Source organism: Rhinatrema bivittatum, chromosome 14 (assembly GCF_901001135.1).
Source record: "Rhinatrema bivittatum chromosome 14, aRhiBiv1.1, whole genome shotgun sequence".
Taxonomy (NCBI): Eukaryota; Metazoa; Chordata; class Amphibia; order Gymnophiona; family Rhinatrematidae; genus Rhinatrema; species Rhinatrema bivittatum.
In genome coordinates, this window is record NC_042628.1 from 23557247 (window position 1) to 23582639 (window position 25393).

General features: G+C 43.1%; 1 protein-coding gene across 11 annotated transcripts in view; it reads left to right on the forward strand.

Annotated features, from left to right (window-relative positions):
- MRTFB (myocardin related transcription factor B) overlaps positions 1–25393 on the forward strand; it is a 200942-nt gene that overhangs the window by 125308 nt on the left and 50241 nt on the right. For all 11 annotated transcript variants that reach the window (XM_029576376.1, XM_029576373.1, XM_029576375.1 and 8 more), the window contains one exon: positions 19288–19353. In XM_029576376.1, coding sequence (XP_029432236.1) covers positions 19288–19353 — 66 coding nt within the window. The remainder of the gene's footprint in view (positions 1–19287; positions 19354–25393) is intronic.

Below are 25393 nucleotides of genomic sequence, written 5' to 3' on the forward strand. Positions count from 1 at the left end.
AGTTTCACAGATATCTTTTGGTTCTCTGCGCAATATCCACTGATGCATCTAGGTTATGCCACCAAGGGACTAAACGGCAAGGTGTGCAGTTAAGCTTCTGTTGCATCCTTGCGTGGGCTGATCGGTCTTGCATCCTGCTTATTGCCCTTGAGCTAGCCTCCAAGTAGGCTCCGTTTCCAATAGCCTGAGGTTAAACTGAAATCCATGGCTGTGCAAGCCCTACTGTATAACTAAGTGGTGGTATGTAGCATGTTCTGAGTGTGTGCAATTTTGAATTTGTACACATTTTTTCCCAGGGTCCCGGATTTATGTTTACAAGCAGAATCCTCTAATTAGACCTCTCTGCTACTATTCTGTTACGGGACTGTTGTGTTGAGCGAGACTTTGCTCTTGCACCAAAACCGGTCTCCAATAGGTTGTACGCAGAGCAATTTTCAAAGGTATGTCTGCCAGTGGAACGGTGCTTTGCCCACAGAAATGGCATGTTATAAAATTGCCTGCCCCCCAGCATGCAGAGAAACCTAACACACGTAAATCCCACATGCGTGTAAGTTTACCTGGATTGAGCAGGAACGTTCCAGGGGATGGAGCTGGAGAGGTGTTTAAAAGGTGAATTTAAAAAGCCCGGTGTGCGCCAAAACCAGGAGATACGCGCCCAAGTAGGGCCAGTGTTCGCCGAGTGGCTTTTTAAAAGCCGCCTGGATGTACGCGGCCTCGCCGCTACACGCACAAATGCAAGGTTCGAAAAAAGGGGCGGGGCATGGGCGTTCCTGGATTTTAACTTGAAATTATGGCGTTGGGGGTCCCCTGCCGCTGAACTTTACTTCTGCAATGGATGACGTGTAAGGTATACAATAAAGATAACTAGATCAGCGGGGTTTTAAGGGTTGGGCTAACGGGGAGGTTATGAAACTAATGGGGTTTGGAAGTCCTATTTCTTACATGGACGAACTGGGAAAACTGGTAATGGCGTCTGCATGCGTGGCCTTTAAAATCCTCTCCCCCCACACTTTTATATGGTAGAAGCGGCATTTGGGCTCGTCCACTTAAAATTGCGCACACGTGCAGGCGGTCAGGCTATTTTATAACATGCCAGAATACGCTTGTATCTTAGAAAATGGCCGTGTCCCTGGGCGCGGGCCGACGAACACGCGCACATGTGAGCCCCCATGTGCCTGTTTAAACGTTATCGTCCCTAAGCATACACTTTTTTAGATTTTCAAAAGGATGCATGTAAATTTTCCACAATTTCTTGCGCATAAATTTGCAGATACATTTGTGAGTTAGGGATTTTGCTGGGATAAGTTTCAAAGCAAAAATATGTGCTTTAAGTTAGCTTCAGAAAGCGATGTAACTTCTGCAAGTATTTGCAACTTTCTTACCAGGCTGTTACAAAACTTATGCCCACTGTGTACACCTGTTAGTTTTAAATTGTCAGCTCTAATAAGAGGTGGATGCATGGTGCTCAGTATTTCTGATTTGAATTCATAGTTCCAGATTTACAAAGTGGACATGGGATGATACATAGCTAGTCAGAGTGATTTGGCGGCAAAGAAAGGCCAGATTCATCTTTCCAAAAAGATGTTTTACGTTGTACAGTCAAATCCCAATACCTCTTTTTTGCTTTTTCTCTAAGTGGTACAGGCTTTTCCAGTAATTCTGTACAAGGGGCCACATATAGTAAGCGTTTTCCCGTAGATGCACAATGGGAGAACGTCTTCAGTATCTGGGCCTCAAAACTAGGCAATGGGTCATTTGCCTCAGAAACCGAAGCTTGCTTCATTCGTTCATAGAACAGATACAGCTCCAACTGCGGTTTGGTGACTCTCCCCGCTGCCTAAACCGTGTACCCCAATTTTGTCATGGAGGGCAGGCATGAAGGCCCCCCCCCCCCGTTACATGTATGGATTCAAACTTTGGACATTGTACATCTTCTAGAAAAAGTGCTGCGGAATATTAGTTGTGCTGGTAGTTTTCGAGATGTGGTATCTGGCTGTTGGAAGCTGAACTGATCCCCCTTCTTCATTTCACGTAGACCACTTGGTAGCTCTCAAATGGTGGTAATTTTTGTGTTTTACTCTGGGTGATATGAACTGGTTACGGATGTGAAAAATTCATTACTCATGAGCCAGTCCATTCAGGAAGGCATCACATCTCGGTGATTCCTGCAGTCAGGATCAGATGTGCCCAGCTCTGTTCACTGGAACGCGATATTTCAGTTCTCTGGTTGGAAGAGTCTAGCAGCCACAACTTCTGACTTCTTGATGGTGCCCAAACCGTTTATGTAGTAATTGGTACTGTCAAATGAGAAGTGCCTTCATGAACAGACTTCCCTGCTCAAAATGTCCAGGTCCATCACAGTTTTGTTCATGGATAACTTGTAAATTTTAATTTATTTTTTTTTAGTTTCCCATTGTTCTTTTTATTGAGATTTTAAAAGAGAGATGGATGACCGAACCAGCAACGCAAAGAAGATTTCCCCTGCAATCTCGATAGGAGTAAAGAGTGCCGGTTTTGCAAAAGTATTGGGAATTTTGCCCTTTTGTAAAGGAATAGCCTGGGTAATATGTTTGGTAAAATCACTCGCATCGTCGTAGATAATTCTGTAAAAGTTCAAGAGCAAGAGGTCATGTTTGGAGGCTGAAAAGGACAAAGGAATAGCAGAAAATATTCCTTCACAGAAAAGGTGGTAGGTGAGTGGAATCTCCCAGTGGCGATAGGAGAAGCAATAATAGTAAATTGATTTAGGGCAGCCTGGGGTAGGCATAGAGGATCCTTGGGTTGAGAGGAAGTTTAGCCAACGCCAAAGATCAAACAGGTTCTGCCGCAGCAGAACAGGAAGGAAATTAGACAGGGTGCATCAGTGTATGCGATTCCAGTCCCGGTTTGCAGGATATCCCTAATCGATACATAGGAGATGGAGGCAGCGTGCATACAGATCTCTCGCCCCTATTGATTAGGGATATCTGGACCAGTTTGAAGACTGCAAGTGAATGCCAATCTTCGTGCCCCTTATCTGCCTCAGTCTCTCTTTTTTTTTTGTAAGGCACAGGCTTCGGAGTTTAAAAGAGAATGGCAGCAGATGTAGAGAGAGATTTTTTTTTTTTATAAGGGCTTGAATTTCGAAATAAGCTTATGCACGTAAAATGGTTTTGTGGTGTGTAAATGGCACTTATAAAATTGCCCGGGGCTCAGTTTGCGTAAAAGTATGTGTGTAACCCGATGTTGCATATACGTTTATGCCAAATGGGGAGAAGCGTTCCGGGGAGGGCCAGAGTTGGGGGAGCAGTATTTTTAGCATTTTCAAAAGCACAGACCTAAGTTAACCCGTACAAGTTACACCTTCAGTGGAGCAGCTGTAAATTTCCGAAGGTTGGTTTGTGCGCATCGCAGCTTGCTTCCTTGAGAATTTTCCAGACAAAACTTGTTTGCATAAGTTGGCTTTGAAAATGTAGGGTAATGTCTGCATGTAAAAGGTATGTGCAGACTGTTCCCCAGCCCGCACTGTTATAAAATTACTCTTGGAAAGAATATTGCTAAGTAGACCCCATAACATCTTCTCATACAAGGCTGTAATTCTGGACCGAAACTCAGTTCTGTAAATGTTTTGTCGCTGCTTAGGGAGAATATTGTCCACATGTTTCAAACTTATTGTCAAGGGCAAACTTTGGAAAGCAATTGTTAGATTTAGCACAAAAAATGGACAAAGGACAATGGGGGCTTTTGAAGTAATGGAAGATAAGGGGACCCTGCAAGACAGGTGCCAGTTCACGCAGATGGGAATGAAGGGCTCAGACACGTTGCTGCTCCTGGCCCAGGGTTTTCAAACTGGTTTGCTGACACCAAGCGTATACTGTAAATGCAAAATGCAGATTGCTTCCATTGGTGGTGTCCTTCAGAGACATGAAGAAAAACTGAAAATCAAGCAAAATTGTAAAGGATCCATACTTGTAAATAACAAAGTCAGACTTTGAGGATTTTTATATATATATATCTCAGATCAAACTTCTCCCACAGTGTATCTTGGGACCTCTGTTATCCTTAAAACAGTGTATTTGTTTTAAGTACATAGGAGCTGAATCATGAGCTTTGCAGCACTGGAACATTAAAAAGGTGAAGGCGAGAGGATTGATTCCTCTCACTAGTACCCTTGGATCTGAGCAGTCATGGATTCTGAGCAATCCTCTGTAAGATTTCAGGCTCTGGAAGTATGACACAGACTTGAGGGGAGCTTTCCCCGTATAGAAGAAGGGATCAATAATTAATGTGTTTAAATGGCTTGTTCAGATTACAGCAAAGCAGATGGCTCGATTTTTTTTTTTTTTTTCTTCTTCTTTATTCTCTCTCCTGCTTTTCAGATCTTTGCCTGGGGTTCTGCTTGTTGTCAACTGTTAATTGATCTTAATAGGGAGCTGCTTCAGAATTTATTTTAAAATGCATTTAATGGAATTTGAAAGCAGAGAGAATTGTAGGGAGGCGATGTGCTTCGGAGTCCTACTGCAGCTTGAAGATTTTTTTTTTTATGCAAATGGTGGTACAAGGGGAATCGATGAATAAGGTGAATTAGATGTAGAAATAAAATAGTTGAAATTCACCTTATTTATTGACTTCCACGGTCAACCCTCTATATATTCCTGAAAGTCCTATCATTTTGGGGTTTTTTTAAATGCGATTTTTGATGTGGTACAGCCGTAGAAGACGTTTTGCTATCTGGTGCAGTTGCCAGTATGCGGTTCCTGCAGTGACATCAGAAGCCAAACTCCCACTGTCTCAGCATGACTGGAATCTATTAAGTGCCTCGTTTTAAAAAAAATATTATATATTGGTGAATTTTTTAAACTGAAGGTCTTATCGTTAGCTTGGAAACAAAAAAAAAAAAAAAGCAGGCATCATCTCCTTTAAATATAGGGCAGAATTTACTGAATCTTTTTCCCCTTTCCTGTGTCAGTCAATGGGGAAACTAAAGCTTAGCAAAACAGGCCCCTTGTCTGGATCCCCCACTACAGGAGAAATACTCTCTGCCCACTACTTCTATTACTAAAAACCCTTCATTAAAGCTAAACAGAACGCCTGCCAGAAAGATTTTGATTGTCTTTCGGTACAGGAGATGAACTTTTGATTTAGGATGACTGTCCTGGATAGCTTGGGTTTGAATTTTAGCTGTCAAGATCCGAACGTCAACTTGGTGGCTTCATCACTTGAGCTGAGTTATGGAGACCCTGAGAATTGTCCTTACGTCATTGTGTTGTCACCTGACCTTTCATCATCACTTCCTATTTTACTGGCATTTTGCTTAACTGTTACTGACCCAGTTCATTTAACTTTTTTTTTTTTTTCCCCTGAGCGGTTTGAAAGCCGATCTCCTAGTTCAGCATTTTAAGAGAATGAGATCATTACTTAGGTTATACTCTATCATCCAATCACAAAGTCACAACTTGTTTATCTTTTTTATTTCAAAAACACACAGGTTCCTCCCACCCCCCTTCGTCTATGAAAACTATTAAGTGATTTTTGGAAATCCAGATTCACTCCAGTATTGCAGTTGTGTAAAGTGTTGCATATTAAGAAACACAGATCAGTACAAAGACATTTCATGGAGAAACAGTGATCTCAAGGGCCTCCTTGTTCACTAGTGTGTGTTGTTTTTTTTTTTTTTCATATTCTCTGCCCAAAGCTTTACTAAATCCTTCACTCAAAACTCTTACTCCCGAATTGCAGTCTGAGATTCATAAAGGATTAGCATGTTTTATTTTCATTGTAGACGGGGTGCAGTGTTGAAAAGTCGATGATCCTCAGACTGATAGAGGTGTTCCTATTTCCCGGGTTCCTATCTCCCGCGTTCACTTTAAAATTTGGGCTCTCTGAGTTCCAGCAGTTGTGCTTGTACAGGCCACGGTTTCAACGTATGCGGAGAGCAGGTATTTAGATTTGGTTCTGAATGCTCCGCAACCCGCACATTTCTGAATATCAGCTGAATGGATAATCTCCGGTAGAAGGAAGAGGGAGGGGAAACCTGTGACGGGAGGAGACACTGGAAAAAATTACTCTGGGCTTGGTATTTCTATCACAAAAAAAAAAAGGGTCTTTCTTCCTAGACGAAACTGTATATTCTCTGAGGTCGGTTGATGATAGAATATTTTTTTTTTGTCCCAGACAAAAGCAATGAATTGAATAAAAAAAAAAAAAAGTAAAAATGTTCTCATGCTGGCACAGATTGTTTGAATGAGATGTTTGTAAATGCTTAAGCTGTGTATGTAACCATTTTGATTTAACAGTTCTCCTTTTTTTTTTTTTTTCTTTGCTTTTAACATGTTCCGTGCACCCTGTTCCCTCCCAGTTGAAATTGAGACTTTTGTCTTACTCCAGCTTTCGTGGTCTCCAAGTTTAAGGAAATCTAATTATTCAGACCAGAAGAACTTTCTGCTTAAGAGAATCCCGAGCAGAGTTCACGTACAGCAGCGTGTGAGTGTCAGCAGTGGGAAATGGCTTATTTATCTTAGCCATTCCTGTGGGTAGGCACCAAAGAGAAGTGATTGAGCAAGGGACTGTGGTCACGCATGAGAGATCGAGTGTTTTTAAAAAGAAAACCCATATCAATGCACGGGCTGCAGTGCGGTTCCAGCACTTAAAAGTTGACATCATCCACTTTTCCTTCCTTTTTAATTGTGCGAGCAGAAGACTAAGGACAGCACGTTCCAGGGTTTTAACTGAGTTATGGGCATGTTCTTCCCGGGAGTCGAGCCTGCAGCCCTCCTTTAACGGTAGGTAGGGCTCGGCTGATTCCTGGACCTAAACTCTTCCATAAGACTCTTTAGGGCTTGCTCTCTTCTTGTGTAATGCACATCTTATTTGTACTTGCACGTGAATCTGGTGGGCTCCTCCAAGCATACGTTTTTGGCAGTGATTCAACAGATTCCTGTTATGTGCAATAAAATTGGTCTCCTATGCTTGTGAATACGGGGGCGGGGTGAGGGGAAATGACTTTTTTTAAGATTTCAAAAGGGTTAACATCTTCCAGTTTAGTTTTCTGCTGGTATTTAAAAAAAAAAAAAAAATGCACAATCCTTGTATCTCCTTGTGTTTCCGTAGCAGGGATGGCCAACTCTGGTCCTGGAGAGCCACAAACAGGCCTGGTTTTCAGGATATCCGCAATGAATATGCATGAGGTAGATTTGCATGCACTATACACAGGACAGAACGATATGTGCAGATATTTTTTTTTTTTTTTTTTTGGGGCTTTGGACATTTGCTCATACAGCCAGTCGAATGCACTTTTGTGAACGACTTATTTGTGAAGCCAGATGAGTTACTGGAAATGAACGGTGCCGAGCACTCGGATACATGGAGGTGTTCACCCAGGTGGCTGGTAATTTTGCAAGATGAGAAATTCTTTGCGCGTGTGGAATACGGGTTGGCAGGAGTTCTTCAGAGTTCACCTCCCTTTCAAAAGAAATACCCAGGATCAATCAGTGTGATGGCTGACATGAGAATAACATTTGAATGGTTTTACCCGGGTAACTAAGCAGTGCGGGTACTTTCCTCTGTGCCACTGACGCGGGACCCATAAGCACCACATCAGTTGTAAAACACTGCCTCATTCTCTTGTTCTTTAAATAAATAAATAATCGTGCTATAAATGCAAATTCTGCTGTTAGCCAGTTGAACCTTTACCGGATAAAAATTTTCATGTAAGAAGTGCCCTGCTGGGCCGAAGAAGGGTCCATCGGGCCTGGCATCTTGCCTTCCAACAGTGACCAATCTGGATGTCTAGGAAGTGCCCGGCAGATCCCAAAGAGTATTTACCTATCTATTTGTTTATACATCTTTATATTCCGTGGCTAACAATAAAAATCACAACAGATTAAAATACAAACAATAAACTTCAATATCTGTCTGCCGCAGCAAGTTACCTACTATACCTCACTGAAAGCCTGCACCCTCTTTTTAAATGTCAGGTCAACCCTCCCATTCCATATTTCCAAAGACTGAAAATTCCATATAGTGGGAACAACGAATGAAAATCCCTTAGATGGCTTGGACTGAAGAGGAGAATCTGCAACGGATAGAATATGTAACATCTTCTGTGATGAAGATCTAATAGAAGGTGATGGTATATACCGGTGAAGTTTAGCTGCTAAAGGACGATTCTCTCTATAAAAAGAAAAGAATTCCTAAGTTGGTCACATTGCACAATGGATAAGCAGTGGCGTTCTTTAAAAAATGTGTACAGGTGCATGCCAGGGAAGATCAAAAAAGCAGCCGAGCCGCCACTTTCTAGACTGATTGGCGTACCTGCAGTAAGTGTAATTTGCTTTGAATGCTCAGTTTGAAGTGCCAGAAAGCAGAATATTAAAAAATATATATAAATAAATAAATACTTAGCCAAACTTAAATTATACAGCGTTATAATGGTCCAAATGGCTCAATACAGTTGCTTGAACGACCAGTCAAAATTCCTCCAAAAGCAAAATCCTTCTTCAGAGGCCGGATAACACGAAGTTTTTATGAAAAGCAGCTTGTGCAACCTTTTTAATCTGTGCTTTTAGTGAAAGCTGACGATCAATGAGTACCTCTAAATTATGAGCTTCACCTTTAATATCTAGAATTAAGTTACCAAGGCTTATATTTGCAAGGGATGCAGGCAGAACTACCAATCCACAAAATGGTGGTCTTACCACAGCTAATTATTAAGCCATTACATGACAACCGCTCATGAATCTGCTTAAGATACTCAATGAGCAGCTGCACGGGTACAGCCCCAGGCTTGATACTGGGAATGAAAAAATTGAACATCGTCTGCATGAAACTTATTTGTCATGCCTTAGGATTATATATATTTGTCCAAGAGTTGCATATAAATATTAAAAAGCATGGCTGAAAGAGCAGATCCCTCGGACATACCTTTTTGCGTTTAAGTACCAATCAGCATAATTGTGTCTCTGGCTTAACTTGGTGCATTTGTTTATCCAAAAATGATGTAAACCAACCCAGGACTTGTCTACTGATTTTAAAAAAAAAAAAGCTTACTCAGCTTCACTGTTAACATCAAATGACAAATAGAATTGAAGGCAGACGATATGTTACGTTGGACTAAAATGCCTGACTTCTCATCCTCCACAATACACTGAATCTCATCTAAAAAGTCATATTGTTCCTTGTCATAAACCCCATGTAGATTCATTTCTGGTTGCCCACTCCCAGGGATAAGCAGTGGTTTTTCCCAAGTCTGCCTGTCTAATAATTGCTTCTGGACTTTTCCTCCAGGAGCTTGTCCAAACCCCTTTTAAATTCTTCTGTGCTACATTCCTTGACAACATCCTATAGCAACAAATTTATTTTATTAAAAAAAAAAAAAAATGTATAGCCTGCTAATCCACAGTTCTCAGTGGGTTACAATATTCCATCCATAATCATTCAATAAAACAAGTAAACCCAATGAAATAAAATAAAACAGAACAAACATACAACCTTAGCAGCCATGGCGCAACTGTAGGTGCCTAGTCAGACCAAGCATCAATAACCAGCCCTATTCAGGCCCATGGATAAACGTACTAATAACAAAAATACAAACAGATCTCTGACCAGCTAAATTTTACAATGTATAATTGCAACTTGGTCAGATTTTGCCAGACAAGCGGTAGCTCTGGAGCTGTTCTCGAGATGGGTTTATAATTTAGCTGGTTAACACTGTTTTGTTTTTTTTTTAAGCACCGATTGGCTAACTTTACCTGGATAATGCCGATCACACAAATAGCAGGGCAAATTTTATCCAGACTAGATTTTGATTTTCGACTGAAAATTTAGGGGCGGATTTTAAAAGCCCTGCTTGCGTAAATCCGCCCGGATTTACACGCCGGCACGCAGAGCCCCGGGACTCGCGTAAGTCCCGGGGCTCTGGGGTGCCGGGGGCGTGGTTTCGGCCCGGGGAGGTCCTGGAGCGTGGCCGCGCCCTCCGGAACCACCCCCGGGTCGCGTCTCGGCACGCGTGGATTTACTTCTCCCGGCAGGCGTAAATCCGTGGACAAAGGTAGGGGGGGGGGTTTAGATAGGGCCGGGGGGGGTGGGTTAGGTAGAGGAAGGAAGGGGAAGGTGAGGGGAGGGCGAAAGAGAGTTCCCTCCGAGGCCGCTCCGAAATCGGAGCGGCCTCGGAGGGAACGGAGGCAGGCTGCGCGGCTCGGCACGCGCCGGCTGCCCAAAATCGGCAGCCTTGCGCGCGCCGATTCTGGATTTTAGAAGATACGCGCGGCTACTAAAATCCAGCGTACTTTTGTTTGCGACTGGTGCGCCAACAAAAGTACGAGAACGCGCATTTTTTAAAAATCTACCCCTTACTGTCTAGTTTTGGTTAAAAATTTGGTAAAGATACCCCGGTCATACAACAAAATAGCACTGGCCAGTGCCATTTTTAACCTGGGATCCCGTGGGCTAAGAGTAACTGCTGAGTAATCTTTCCCCTAACTACTTCACAGACCCCAGCAAGAAGGTAAGAGCGCCATGAGGGGGAGGGGGGGTTAATTTTGCTGTTTTGCAGGGTTCTGAATTTTTTTTTTATTTTGGTTCAGTAAACAAAAGAAACTAAAATAAACACAAGAAGGGTCATTTTCAAAGGGGCTTCTGCATGAAGAGTAATGCTTTACCCGCAAAAAGCGGCCCTTTAGATTAGAATGAGCAACCAATATGTGCGTATAATTATGCACACTGCAGTCACATGTTTTATTTTTTCCTATGGGAGAGGCATTCCCAGGGGTGGATCTATTTATTTATAAATGCAGACTAGATTGCCCAAAGAGATGCACACAATCATAAAATACTTCTGCACATACTTTTGAATTAAAAAAGAAAACAAAAAAACTATATTTACATTCTTTCGGCAAAACTATGCGCATCAAATAGGTTTGTCCCGCCCTTATAACCTTTGAACTGCTAGATCGAGTTCAGCCAAGCTTAGAGTGGACGTCGCTTATTCGGGAGGGGGGCAGGGTTATTAGACCATTTTAGTTTTCAATCTCGGGGAGTGATTTTGGAGAACTTTGCCATAAAATCGCACTGGGACCAGAACTGAGGCTTAGAGGGAATGTGGTACGTTCTGCTCTGTGAGGAGCCGTGAACGTTGCTACTGTTAGGACCGAAGGAAGAGAAACAGGCCCTGTCGCCCAGTTTTCATTTTAATTTGATTACGTCTATTCAGATTTTGCTTTTTGAAATGCACAGTTTTTTTACTTAAGCTGACTGCTCCACAGAATGTTTAGCTGGGAAAATAAATTGAGTTATAGATTTTAGCGTTCGTGTAAGGAACCGGGAGGAAGCTTTCTGTGTGGGTGGCTGTCGCTGTGGAGATCTGTCTGTTATGTTGTCGTTTTTCACAGTGCAATTCTTGACATGCCTATGGCAGAATCTAATACACGTGGGAAGGAGCTGACAAAGATGATATTGCGAAAACGTTCTGTTCATTTCACACCTAGCCAAACCAACACCGGAATTGTTCTTGCTGGAATTCCTTTTAATGAAGATGTTGATGAGAAACTTGAGACCACCTGCCACCTACCCCCCGCCCCCCCCCCCCAACAACTCGCTGGATAAATTCAGAGCTGACTGGCTTTGTCGGACGGACTGGTGTGGATTTTCTAAAGTTTTCTGGTTCCTTCTTGGAAAGTAATAGCTTTATCGTTTATGGCCGGGGATGATTTTATTTATTTATTTATTTACCGCATATCGAAATTCCTATGTGGTGTAACAGAAGCGACATTCATAATAATAATTTGTGACTAAATCGGCAGCTGGTGAGAGCCATCGTCTCTGAGGTTATGACGTTGGTGAGGACAATCGATACAGTTTTCCACGGTGAGAAATGTCTTCCGTTTGTATGGTGTCTCAAGACATAGCCACTGGAAGATATTCCCCTGTCTTCCTTTCTTTTAGATTTTCCCATGCAGGTTGTCTTAAGGTATCATAAGAGCTCTGTTTTTAAAACCTACAAAAATCATTAAAGGGCTTCGTGCAGGTAGACTGTCTGTGCTCTGTGTGGCTTTCCGCCCTTCCAAAAAAAAAAAAAAACCCCACCAAGGAATCAGCAGGCATCTGAGGACGTTGGGAGTGCACATTATTAAAAGTCAAGCAAAATGCCAGAGGATAGCAGAATTAGGCGGACAGAGGGCCCCCAGTGTCTCCTTTTTCTGCAGCCTCTAATTACCAGATTTATTTTTTGGATGGCTTATTTTTAATGCTCCAGTACACGCCACTTGCAGGAAGTCATTGGGGAAATAAAGCAGAGCCCTCCGGGGAATGCTGGGAGCTGTCATTCAGTGGAAAACAAAAAATCACCGTGGCTCGCGGTTTTGCACAGATCTTGCCTGTGGCTGAAGTTCTGTTCGTTTTTTTGGGGTTTTTTTTTGTTAATTCCTACTAGAAACACCATTGTAGGCTGGAGAAATGGTGTCTTCCCTGGCCTCTCTGCAGACATTGAAGTGTAAATAGCGGAGTGGGTCTGGGTTTTGTTCCTGTTCAGCGGAGATCAGGAGCAGTTGGAAGTGCGAAGCTTTGGAGGCAGCTCCAGATGTCAAAAATCATTCTTAACAGACTGAGGGAGACCACAGATTAACCAGGGCCTGGTAACTTCATAAGATGTGGTGGGGATATTAATCATTGTACCTTCCCTTTAAGGTAGAGGCCAGCAAGCCTATAATGACCCAGGGGAATTGGAGCAATTTTTATAACAGGGATGCGGAAAACTTTTTTTTTTAAAGATATATAATGTAAGACTGCACTTTTAGGGGGTGCGGCAGTTTCCCTGGTTGCAATACCTATGTGACCAGCTTTACTTCTTTGCATCTGTTCTGTTGATGCCATTTTTGTGCCAGAGATTACCTTGCATGGCCATTACTTTAAAGTGAACAGCACTTTCTTTTTAAGCAGGCTAGGATGGGTAAAACGTTCTTCTGCCCAGTGTGGTCGTCCTCATACACAGGACAGGTATTGAAAACAGAAGAAATGCTGTGCTGCTGCTCAGAAGTAAGAGGCAGATGATCCCTGTGTCTACCGGGCTAATGATCGTTCAATAAAAGGATGGACCTGTGTCTCAGCAGCTTGTCCAAACATTTTATTTCAGGCTATTAGCCTTGACAACATCTTCTGGCAACAACAGACCTGCTCATAATTTTGCAGTAAGAGTGGCAAAGATGGGATTCGAGCACTGGAGCTTAGTCAGGTGTCAACGTTTTATAGTCCTTTGCTCGAACTATTGGATTATGCTGCCAGCTACCTCTGTATTCTCCTGGAAAAGCGATTGTTGGCTTAGTTACTGTTGCAGAACCAAGCAGTGGAAAGGAAGCTGTAGACCTGGGAGGTAGATTCAAGAACGATGGCAGGAGGTATTTTTTTCACAGAGAAGGATGGTGGATGCCTGGAGTACCCTGCCCGTGATGGCGATGACAAGGACAGCGACAGACTTCAAACGAGCATGGGATAAGCACAGAGGGATCCCTGGAGGGGAAGAGCACGGCGATGGAGTCGCTGAGCGACCGCTGCAACCCAGGGCAGCAGGGATGTGACTGCCTCGTGCTTCCTGGAAGGCGCGAGGAAACCTGCAGGAGGAAGCAGCATGTGCAATTTAGAGGGGGGAACAGTGGGACTGGGAGTTGGGTTCCATGTGGGAATTCGATCTACGTCGGGTAGATGCGCATAAAATCACTGCTGAGCAGACTGAAAAGGCCTTTTTGGTCTTTCCGCCATGATTTTACTTATGGTACCGTGTTTTCTTTTAAGCTTGGGGAAGGCGTGTACCCTAAGGGTGCGGGGGAAAATGTCAAACTCCTCGCCTACGTGCAAAGACCATGGGTACTTTGTACCCGATCTTCAGAGGGAAGGCGTGCACGCGTTTTCACTTTTGAAGATTCTGTGGGTGACAGAGTATGCACGGACTTTGCATTCTTTTTTTTTTTTTTTTTCGTGCGGGTGAAATTTCAATGGAAAACAACACACGGGAGATTTGAAAATCTAATGTTGCATGCATTTCTTTTCCTCCTGTAGCTCTCCAAGCAACTTGAGCTGGGTCTGTTCAGAAGAAAACTTGTCTGGCTAGATGTTTTGCTGAATAATAACGCAACCTAAGAAAATTGCTATGCTGGGCCAGACCACAGTCTTTGACAGTGGCCGATTACAAGTACCTGACAGATCACATAAAATAGCATTGATCTGTACAAGATTTTTTTTTTTTTTTAATGAAAAATTTCAAATTCCTGTTCCTCAGTCCCAGAGATAGCAATAGCTTTCTTAAGTCCACCTGACTTTTCCTCCAGGAGCTTGTCCAGACTTCTTTTAAGCCCCGCTATGCTCGTCGCCTTGATCCACGTCCTCTGCCAACAGATTTTGTAGCTCGAGAGTGCACCGAGTGGAAAAATCACTTTCTACGATTTTGTTTTGAATCTGCTGGTTGTTAGTTTCATAGCATCCCCTTCTTTCAGTTATATTTGAAAGGGTAAATAACCCACTATCTTGTACCCATAGCTGGGATTATTTTTTCCTATGTGCATCACTTTGCACTTTTCCAAATTACATTTCATCTGCCATTCAGTTGTCCAGTCTCCTAGTCTCACAAAGTCCTTCTACCGTTCTTAGCAATTCACTGCTGTTTTAACAACTTTGAATAATGTTGTCATCTGCAAGTTTAATCACCTTTTGAGATATTTAAATATATCTCCCCTATCTTACCTTTCATCTAGGGATTGCAAATATAGGTCTATCCCCTTATGCATTAAAACAAAGGCCATTGACCATTTTAGTAGCCAGCCTTTGGACCGACTCCATCCTGTTTATATCCCTTTGAAGATGCGGTCTCCAGAATTGTACACAATATTCCAAGTCCAGTCTCACCAGGGACCTATACAGGGGCAATATCACCTCCCTTTTTTCTGCTGACCATTCCTCTCCTATGCAGCCAAGCATCTTTCTGGCTTTTACCATTGCTTTATCCACTACTATTACTGGCATTGGTAGCGTGGAATATACTTAGCGTTTGGGTACTTGCCAGGTACTTGTAGCCTGGATTGGCCACTGTTGGAAACAGAATGCCGGGCTTGATGGACCCTTGGTCTGACCCTGTATGGCATGTTCTTCTCTTTGGCCACCTTAAGATCATTAGATAAAATCACCCCCAGATCCCACTCTTCTTTCTTGCATAGAAGGATTTAATCCCAATACTGTACCTCTCCCTTGGGTTTTTGCATAAGTGCATAACTCTGTGTTACGTTTAGCCGGTGATGGAATGTTACCGTGACCAGCCTCCCTCACCCCCCCCCCCCCCCCCCCCCCCCAGATGTGACCTGACTCCAGCATGGCTTAGACGCCAACAGTCCTGATTTCAGCGGCAAGGACACTGCCATGGTGCTGCCAAACTGACCGGACCCTAGGGCCTCCTAGGCGCGTACGAACATCCTGCAGCAGGAAACAGACCCGCAAGCGTGCGTTGATGACATCACACAGCTGGGCACTTAAGCCTCAGCCGTGTGCCCTATCTTGCCTCAGCAATGGGTCTCCTGCCTAGTGCAGTGTGTATTGCTCCTGCATTCCTGACCATTCCCGCATTCCTGATTCGTCCAGCCTGTCTCATTCACCCTAGTCTTGCTCAGCAGCCCATCTTGTCCAGTGTCTCTCCTGTGTCTGCCCATTCTCTGCCTGACCTCCCAGTATCGACCTCTTGCGTTGGACCTGACCACGCTCGCCTGCCGCCTGGCCCTGACCTCCTGCGTTGGACCTGACCACGCTCGCCTGACCTTGGCCTGCCTCCTGCTCCTCCAGTCTGCTGCCTGTCCTGACCCCAGCATGCCTTCGGACTCTTGCTTTCTCTTCCACCCTAGGGATCCGCCTAAGCCCTGCCGGCCGCCAGAACCCAAGGGCTCAACCTGTGGGAGAGGCAGCTGGTACAGGTGAAGCTCCAGCCTGTCCCGCTTCAGGGTGTGTTTGCCAGCCATTAGTATTGGCCTTGTAGGTTCACCTACAAGGCAGCATCAGCTACACCCCAGCGCGCCAAGGGCTCACTTCCACACCCCTCGTTACACTCTGCATTTTGTACCATTAAATCGTAGCTGCCAGACCTTAGATCATTCCTCAAGCTTCTCCAGGTCCCTCCTCATGTTTTCCACTCCTTCCTAGCTGTCTACCCTGTTGCAGGTTTGGTATCACCTGCAAAAAGACAAACCTTTCCCGGAAATCAGTTGGCTTTGGGGCTCACGAAAATGTTTGAAAGAATGGGTCCAAGGACCAATCCCTGAGGCACACTGCTAGTAACGCCTTTCTCAGAGTGAACTCCATTTACTACCACATTTTTATCACCACCCATCCAGTCCAGTCAATCCCATACTAAGGGCACTCAATTTATTTTTTTATGTGGTTTCTGCACATACTGTACTTTTTTACAAACGTATCATGTCGCCTCTTATTGCAAAGAAAAATGTTCCATATGAGCTGGCATTGCCTCTAACCATTCATTTATTTAGTTTGGCAGTAAGCTGTTGCAAGTGAGACTTAACCAAGGTAAAATTTACCTTTTAGACCCTGCCTGTCATGCAGGTAACAACAAAAAATGACTTGTGTTGGTTTTGAATGGCTTGTTGGGCCTGAAGCTATGCTGTGTGTATATGTGTGTGTGTGTGTATGTGTATATGTATATGTGTGTGTGTGTGTATATGTGTGTATATATATATATATATATATATATATATATATATATACACACACATATATATATTTATTTTTTTTTTAATGTAATCCTACTGAAAGTCAAATTTCTGTGTACATCCTTTGTATTAAGATTTAAATACTTTTCCAGTATGCATATCCATAAATGTTACTCATGCTCTTAAATTCTTTTATTTTTTAATCTTCTGATTTGTCCTCATAAGTCCCACCTAGATGGCCTAAGGCAACTCCTGTCAAGCCTAGGGCTGGAGATGCAACACCTCTCAGGTGCCCTTCCCAAGCCTCAGCATGCTACTCCGCAGCCCTGCCCACTCCTAAACCCTCCTCCCCATATTGGCCATCCAGAAAGCTGTGAAAGGCCAATTTACCACTGTCTCTCTTCATCCATCATGTTATCATCCTCACCTTTAAAAGTAGCCAACAGTGATTTTTATTTATTTTCTTATTAAATCGGAGAAGGTATTTTTTTCACACAATTAAACTGTGGGATTTGTTGCCGGAAGAGGTGGTGAAAACAGTTAGCATAACTGGGTTTAAAAAGGGTTTGTTCCTTTCCTGACTTTTTCATATTTAAAACTAAGCATTAGAAAGTTAGGCCTGTACAATAGACTCCCACCACCACTTGAGCGTGTCCTTCTAGGTATGGAATGACATTCATCACCAACAAGGGCCATCTTTGATACAAAGGTTGGTAACTATGGTGCTCAAGGCCCTTCTGCGCTCGACTTTCCTTTCTGCCATTAGGAATTGAAAATGCTGTGACTGGACAGAAGAGAGAATGTGACTGCAATGTAGCCTGTCCCCTACCGAGTGAAATCTTCCTGCTCGCTCACCAGCAGGCTAATTTTACAACGGAACGCTCGTGTGCCCGTACGTGCGCATGTCGGTGCGCAAGCAGGGATACGCTGGCATTTTAAATCATGCGACGCACGATTTAAAATACCACGCATGAGTGTGCCCCTAATTTTAAGAGGTTACTCGAACAAACCTGCTTCGTGTATCTTACGTAGGACTTTGCGGGCTTTAACGCACCTATGTAAGCGTGTTTTAAAACGTCCTCGCGTGAGGGACATTCCCAGTTTTTCCAATTAGCTCACCAGCTTGCCCAGTCAGTCTTGAGGTCATCCCTCTGGCTCCTCATCCTGCACAACACCCCCAGTTGACCCGGACCCCTCACCCTGTCGTGTGAGCCCTAAAAAGCAAGCTCCGTGGACTTGCTCCTCATCAGGAGCAGCGGTAAAGTTACGCAGCTAACAAGCCGGCGCGCGCTGCAGTGTTAAATCCGGAGTTGCGCGCACAATTTTTGATCCCGCCCCAGAACGCAGAGGCCCCTCCCCTTTCCCACACCCTTATTTTTGGCTCGCGCACGTGAATGTACGTGCGTAAATCGCAGCTTTGAAAATGCACGTGGCTCGTGCGCGGCCCACATACCCGTGTATCTGGGCATTTTATGACGAGCAACGCTTTTTTTTTTTTTTTAAATTGAAACCCCCCCCCCCCCCCCCCCCCCAATTTTTTTTTGTCTCTCGCGAAACTGTCTGTCTTCAGTAAGTCATTCCCGAGTGCGTAGTAAGACAAGATCACAAGTACTCGGCAGAATCCCAAAGAACAGATGCAATCCTCCTTGCTCGTAATCCGGGGTTGAGCGGTGGCTTTGCCAGTTCTGCAATCCTAATAATAGTTTATGGACTTCCCTCCAGGAACTTGCATAAATCAGCAGATTTGCATCACGGAGGGGGGAACAGCGTCACGGCCCAGTCCGTGCCCTCAGAAAGCCTGGGGCATCGGCTCTTCCAGCACATGCAGTTCTTGTACAAGCTCAGGCCGTAAAACGAAAAGGAAACCAAGCCAGGTAGCGCCCTTGAGAGGTTTCAGGGTATCTGGGCAGTCAGTAGTATTCTGATTGGTTAGCAATCGACTGCTTGGGAAGAAAAGGAGTAAGCAGATTGGGAGTGCACTCCCGTTAAAGCTCACAGAAGAAGGGGGGAAGTATGGGGACAGGGTGCCTTTTTTTTTTTTTTTTTGGTAGCCTTTCCCAAGCAGGACGGAGAGAAATCTCCTCTAAAGATGATCAGTTGCCCCCCACGTTTTCAGTACCTAGGGAAACCCAAAAAATAATTGGATGTTCCGTGCGCGTGGAGTCCCGATTTACTCTTGAGGGTGAGGAATTGCGAAACCCTATACTTCGGTAGATGTTTAGAAGAAAAATGTGAACACTTTTTTTTTTTGTATTCTGCTATGCAATTGAAGGGGAAGGAGACATCATGACTTGTCTGCTCGAAACCTCGTGTGATTCTAACCAAACCGCCCATCCACATTGCAGAGAGGGAAGAAGATGTGTATGTTAAAGAAGTTAAATTATTGCCCGGGTCAGTGCATCCAGCCGCGATGCTAAATGGCTACAAAGTAATTCACAGTAGTTTAATATAATTGAAGTGTCCCATAAAAAGAAAAAAAAAATACCTGGGTCTGAAATGTCACTTGAGAATGCTAGGATCTGTTTTGTTTCTGAGAATACAAACATTGCAAAGTTTATTGCAGTAGTTAATGACTATAAATTGACCATGTCTCTCTTTTTTTTCTTTCTTATCTCAGTACTTCAGCTGAGGCTGCAGCAAAGGCGTACGAGAGAACAGCTGGTGGAACAGGGCATCATGCCACGTAAGACGGTTTTTATTCCATCATACCTGGAAAAATGTTCCACCCTTTCTAACTGCCAACCTGCTTATTATCTAATAACTAATATATATATATATATATATATAATTTTATTTTATTTTTTTTAACATTTTGATTGCTTGTTTATAAAACTTGTGCACACACGTTCTGCTATTTTACTCTCAGGGCCCAATTTTATAACGGCGTTCAAGGCTGGACTCAGCTATAGTTTTCAAAGTGCGCTTGTGTGCGCACACATGTCTGTCACGAACCCTTGCGCGGCCTGCACGTACACATTTGCACCCTAACTCCACCCCCAGGGTTCACTTCTTTCAAGTACACCGAAAAGTAGGCATGAAATTGCTTTCTCATGTACTTTTTTACACGTACAGCTCAGCTCCCAGGGTGATTTTCCTACAAGTATAAAATGGCATTTTGCACATGTACATGCTTTTGAAAAATTCGCTCCTTAAATATATTTCATGTACTCTGCTACCTGTCTTCCATTCCCCCAGGGCCCAATTTAAAACAAAGCTGTTGTCTTAGTTTGGGGTTTCCCCAGCCGAAAACTGTAAAAATACAAGAAACTGCACTCAGAACCAGAAGGAGCCGACTCTCTCCTGCGTTCAGACGTGAGCATGTAATCCTGACTCCGATGCACTTCAGAGAGTCACAGAGCTCATACCAATATCGGAGCTAAGTCTCTACAACCCCACTATGCAATCTCTCTGGTGGATTCTCCATAGTGTGGAAGGATAAACCTCACAAGTAAACCTTCTCACAAGTGCCAGTCAAGAAGCTAGAAACCATAATGGTGATCCAACATAAAGTTTCACTGAATAAATAGTTCAGACATGAAAAGTATAGCACTGGATACAGGTTTCTCTGATAATGTCCATGAAGCAATAGCAGCATGACCAAGAAAAACCTCTCTTCAATCCTTGCTCTCGGTAGGAAGGGTGAAAAAAAATAAAATAACTTAGAATAAATTACTAAAAAAAAAAAAAAAAAAAGACTTAATTTATCAGCCACTGGGTGTGAGTTGGAAATCAGTCTCTTTGCTTTCTTAAGACTCCTCAGCCATGGCTTTGGGCCTTTACAGACTAAAGGAAATGAAAAGAAACAGCTCTCACTCCCCTCCAAAGCAAACTAAAAATTCCCCACAGACACTTGCATATATGCAGGCAGGAATAAACCAGTGCAGCAGCCTCTAGTGGGGAGTGGGGTAACTGCGGCAAAGACTGTGCTTACGTTTATCACTCTTTTCATTCCTTAACATTCAAATTCATGTTCAATGCAGATCACAATTATGCACTCATACGTTTTAGAACATCACAATAAAAACAAATAACATACAATTGTGACGTATCCTATTTCATTATATTTCTTTATTTACCATAATAACACTACTCAGTTGTAAAGTCTGCAGTATATTATCAAATGTTTGTTTTAAAAAGCACGATTTTTTATCAATTTTCTCTAAATGCCAAGTAATTAGTTTTGGTTCTTAATTTATCCGGCAGTGAATTCCACAAAGTAGGGGCTGCAGCTGCAAATGCTCTTGAGCGTGTTGCTCATGGTTTACATTGCAATAATAAACAAATCCGTTTCTGCGGACCACAAAGACTTAGCTGGTATATGGCTTTTGAAAGGCAGTGAGAGTCCTGTCAAGTGCAAGTAATCAGCAATACAGAATGTATTTACAGTAGTTATTACAGCTTATCATTGCTTTTATTTGTATTCTGACAACTCCAGTCTGTATAATGCATAAGAATAGTGTGTGGGGGGGGGGAGGGGGGAGATGTCAGTGTATATGTGGCTAGCAAAATGGCACAAAATAATTATACGCCTGGGCCCTAAAACGAAGGGTGCTCTATACAAAAATATAGACCATGTTAGTTTCCTCCGGCTTTATTTATCTGAAGATTCACATGCTAAGTCTTAAAACATGAATAAACCATTTATTGCTTTTTTTACCTGTCTCTTTGAGAAGGAATGAAATTGCACTCTGCTAGTTTATTCCAATTATCCAAGCCTGACTCTGACAACATAATTGTATGAATTATTCAAGCACATCTGCCTGCACGCAGTTTAAAATGTGACTGTTTGCAGAGAAGGAACTCGTGGGGTTGCGAGTGCTGTACGGTCATGCAGTTTGCCATCAGACGTTGAGTATTCTGCTCTGCTTCTGATCACAAGACTGCGTCGTCTGGAGAGCCCCGTTGGTCTTCCACGTCTGGTTCAGTAGTTTGTCTTGTTGGTAGAGCTGGGTTAGATCAGTTTCTCAATTTGAGCGCATTGACCCATCTGGCCTCTCGTCCTCCCACATGTTAACCATCATGCAAAAGAATCTGGTCTTTATTGGCAATAAGCTTTTAATTTTGCTATTTTTGTACTGAAATTATAGAGGGTCAAATATGGAAATTTTATCTAGTGGTCATTCAGTGTCCTGCTGGCCTCAGTTTACGAAGACTTTTTTTTTTTTTTTTTTTTTTTTTTTTTTTTACTATTATGAAAGAGGACCCTTGTTAATCTGGTTTTGTGAAATATAAAAACAAAGACAGAGCCAGAGTGATTGGATTTTTTTTCCCCAAGAGATCACCCTTTCACTATTATCATTATCCCATTTTATTGCAATGACTCGCCTGGTTCCAGACCTTTACAAGGGTGTAGGTGGGGGATAGAGCTTATATGATAGCTGTAGCAAGTGGTTCCATGCAGTAAGTCTGAACTGCATGATGCCCGCAGGCTTGTACGCATCTCGCCATTCTCGCTGACCTCTTCCAACGCTGCAGACCGTGGCGAGTGGCTAAAACCTAATAGCCACTGCCAAATGGCTATAGGAAGCCAGTGCTTCTGAGAGCCTCTTTTTTTTTTTTTTTTTTTCTTTTGGGCTGCGAGGTTTTGATTTTTTTTTTTTTTTTGGATAGGCGCAAGTGGCAGCTGTTACTGCTTCCTGGGTCCATCCTTCTCACATAAGAGAGCTGAGCCATTGCAGTCCCGTCACCTGTATTTTGACATCGGTTGCTTATAGTTCACGTCCGTCTCCTCTTGCTCCGATGCTGTTGCTTTTGTGAATGCTGGGATGGGGAAGGAAGTAGGGCAGCCCACCCAGATCTGAATACATTCACTGTGTTAGTAAATCATGCACCAAGATTAATTCACTGCATATATGCAGCACACACACAGTAAGATCATGAGCTGTCTTTACATTCGGGTGCTTCGGTCGTTGTATCTCATCACACGTATTTAAACTGCTTTTCCATATCCTCTTCCCGCTCACCTGCTGAACATAGAAAGACTTTTTAAATTTATATTTTATTGAACACAAACTGCTGCGCAGTTTACGAAAGCTGCACATAATCACTAAAGGGATATGCAGCCTGCAGTCCTCCTGCAGATCCCCAAGGAACATGCATGAGAGAGACTTACATGCACAATGCTTCAGACCTGAAAACTCAAGCAGATTGATGTGCAGCTCTGAGAATCACATGATGGCATCTGCCAGGAGCAGACATCACCTGATGTATTTAATTGGCACAAGGGAATTTGGATTCAGACAGCAGCCAACGAGGGTCCCAACTTTTACAGTCTGCGGAACAAATAAGCATGGGGGGTAACTTGGTAATGTGGCTGTTACTACCCTCATACATTTGATGCAACTCAACATTGCTCTCTGCATCAATGGCAAGAGGTAACGGGGAATTGGATTCAGAGAGCAAACAATGAGGGCCCTGTCTTTTACGCTCTGGGAAACGGATAAGCATGAGGTAACCTGCACAGTGCGGCAGATACTACCATAAGCTTGCTGGGTGGACTGGGTGGACCGTTTTGGTCCTTTTCTACCGTAGGTTCTATGTTTCAGAATGCCAACCCTCTTTCTCTTCACTGGAGAATTTGAGAAATGGGCATGATTACTTAATAAAGAGCTACCAATTCAGTCTGGCACGGTCTGCAAGTTCTGCTCACTTTTGAACTATTTCTTGATCCCTAGCAGCAGCAGAATATTTATAGAGAGAAAAGTGCTAATCTTAATTAATTGTCTCCTGATAAACTACAACTACACAGCATTACTTGATCTGCCGGCCACTTTTGGCACGGTGAACCATGATATTTTACTAACAAGATTGAAAGAAATTGGATTAACAACCAATACACTCAGATGGTTCACCTCTTTCCTCCAACAAAGGACTTTTCAAGTCAAGATAGGCAATGTCCTTTCTGACAAAGTGGAACTCAAAACTGGTGTACCCCAAGGTTCCACTTTGTCAGCAACCTTATTCAACATTTATTTACTCCCAATTTGTCATTTTTTAGCTGGCCTAAGTCTGAATTTTTACATTTATGCTGACAACATTCAGATACGCGTCCCTGTTTCAGATACAGTAGAGCAAACATTCAAACTACTGTATTTTTCGCTCCATAAGACGCACCTAGGATTCAGAGCTGGAAAATTAAAAAAGATTAATAATTGTGTGCTAAATTGGCTCTGTATCTGGGCATCTTATGGAGCAAATTAGGGGAGGGCATAACATTTTTTTTGGTCCCCATTTCATTTTTGGGTCGGGGAGGGCCATTTTTGTCCACTCCCCAAATCAGAAAACGTTTGTTCTCTTTGTTGCCTGCACTCGGGCCGTCTGCTGCCAGTATTCAAAATGGCGCCGATAGCCTTTGCCCTTACTATGTCACAGGGGCTACTGGTGCCATTGGTCGGCCCCTATCACATGGTGCCTGCCATCCATTGCTCCTACCATGTGACAGGGGCCGACCAATGGCACCGGTAGCCCCTGTGACATAGTAAGGGCAAAGGCTATCGGCGCCATTTTGAATACTGGCAGCCGACGGCCCGAGTACAGGAGATCACTCCCGCACCCCCGCTGGACCACCAGGGACTTTTAGCAAGTCTTGGGGGAGTCAGGAGGGTTGGGGGGGTTGTAGTTAATTACCTTTAAAGGGTTGGGATGGGGATTTTTGTTTTTGTTTTATATTTGCTCCATAAGATGCACAGACATTTCCCCCCCACTTTTGGGGGGAAAAAAGTGCGCCTTATGGAGCGAAAAATACGGTAATTACCATTTACTTGACTGCTATTAAACAACTTCTATACCATATGAAACCGGTCCTAAACATGGAAAAAACAGAGAACATTTTACTTGATAGAAAACCAAAAAATATTACTAACAATACCCTCACTTTGCCAAATAACATTAAACTAACTCTTACTGACTCAGTCAGAGACCTAGTGATAACCATTGACTGTCAATTAAATTTTAAAAAACATATCACTATTAAATTAAGAGAAGGTTACTACAAATTGCTGGTTCTGAGAAGACTAAAATCTCTGCTTGATGTGACTGATTTTCGTTCCGTGCTACAAGCGTTAATTTTCTCCTCATTAGATTACTGTAATTCCATTCTGTTGGGCCTCCCACAAACCACCCTACGTCCATTGCAAGTACTCCAAATCACAAAAAACGTGACCATATCACACCCGTTTTGATAAACTTACCTTGGCTTCCAATAACACAAAGGATATATTATAAAACCTGCTGTATTCTTCGCAAAGCTATCTATGGGCAAAAAACTGATTGGCTGAATTTCTCAATTTGTTTACACACCCTACACTGAGATCAGCCAACAAAAGATTACTTCAAATCCCCTCGGTAAATACAGCCCACCTCACCTTAGTGCGTGAGAGAATCATCTCTATCGCAGGTCCCAGTTTCTGGAATACGATGGCTGCTGAACTGAGACTTGAAACAGAGTTTAAGACATTTTTAAAAGCCTTAAAGACCTGGTTCTTTGAACAAGCCTACTCTGACAACCTTGAGAAAGGCTAATAACATCTAGAACCAAAGATTGGCTTAATCTCTCATGTTTTTGTATTTTTTTTCTATTATTAAGATATATGTTTTCTTACTGAATGTGAGTTTTTTAAATTTTGATGTATACCCGTGTTTTATGTTGTATGTAAACCATTGTGATGTATTTTTGAACGACTGTATACACAACTTTTTAAATAAATAAACAGCATGCAAGGCTC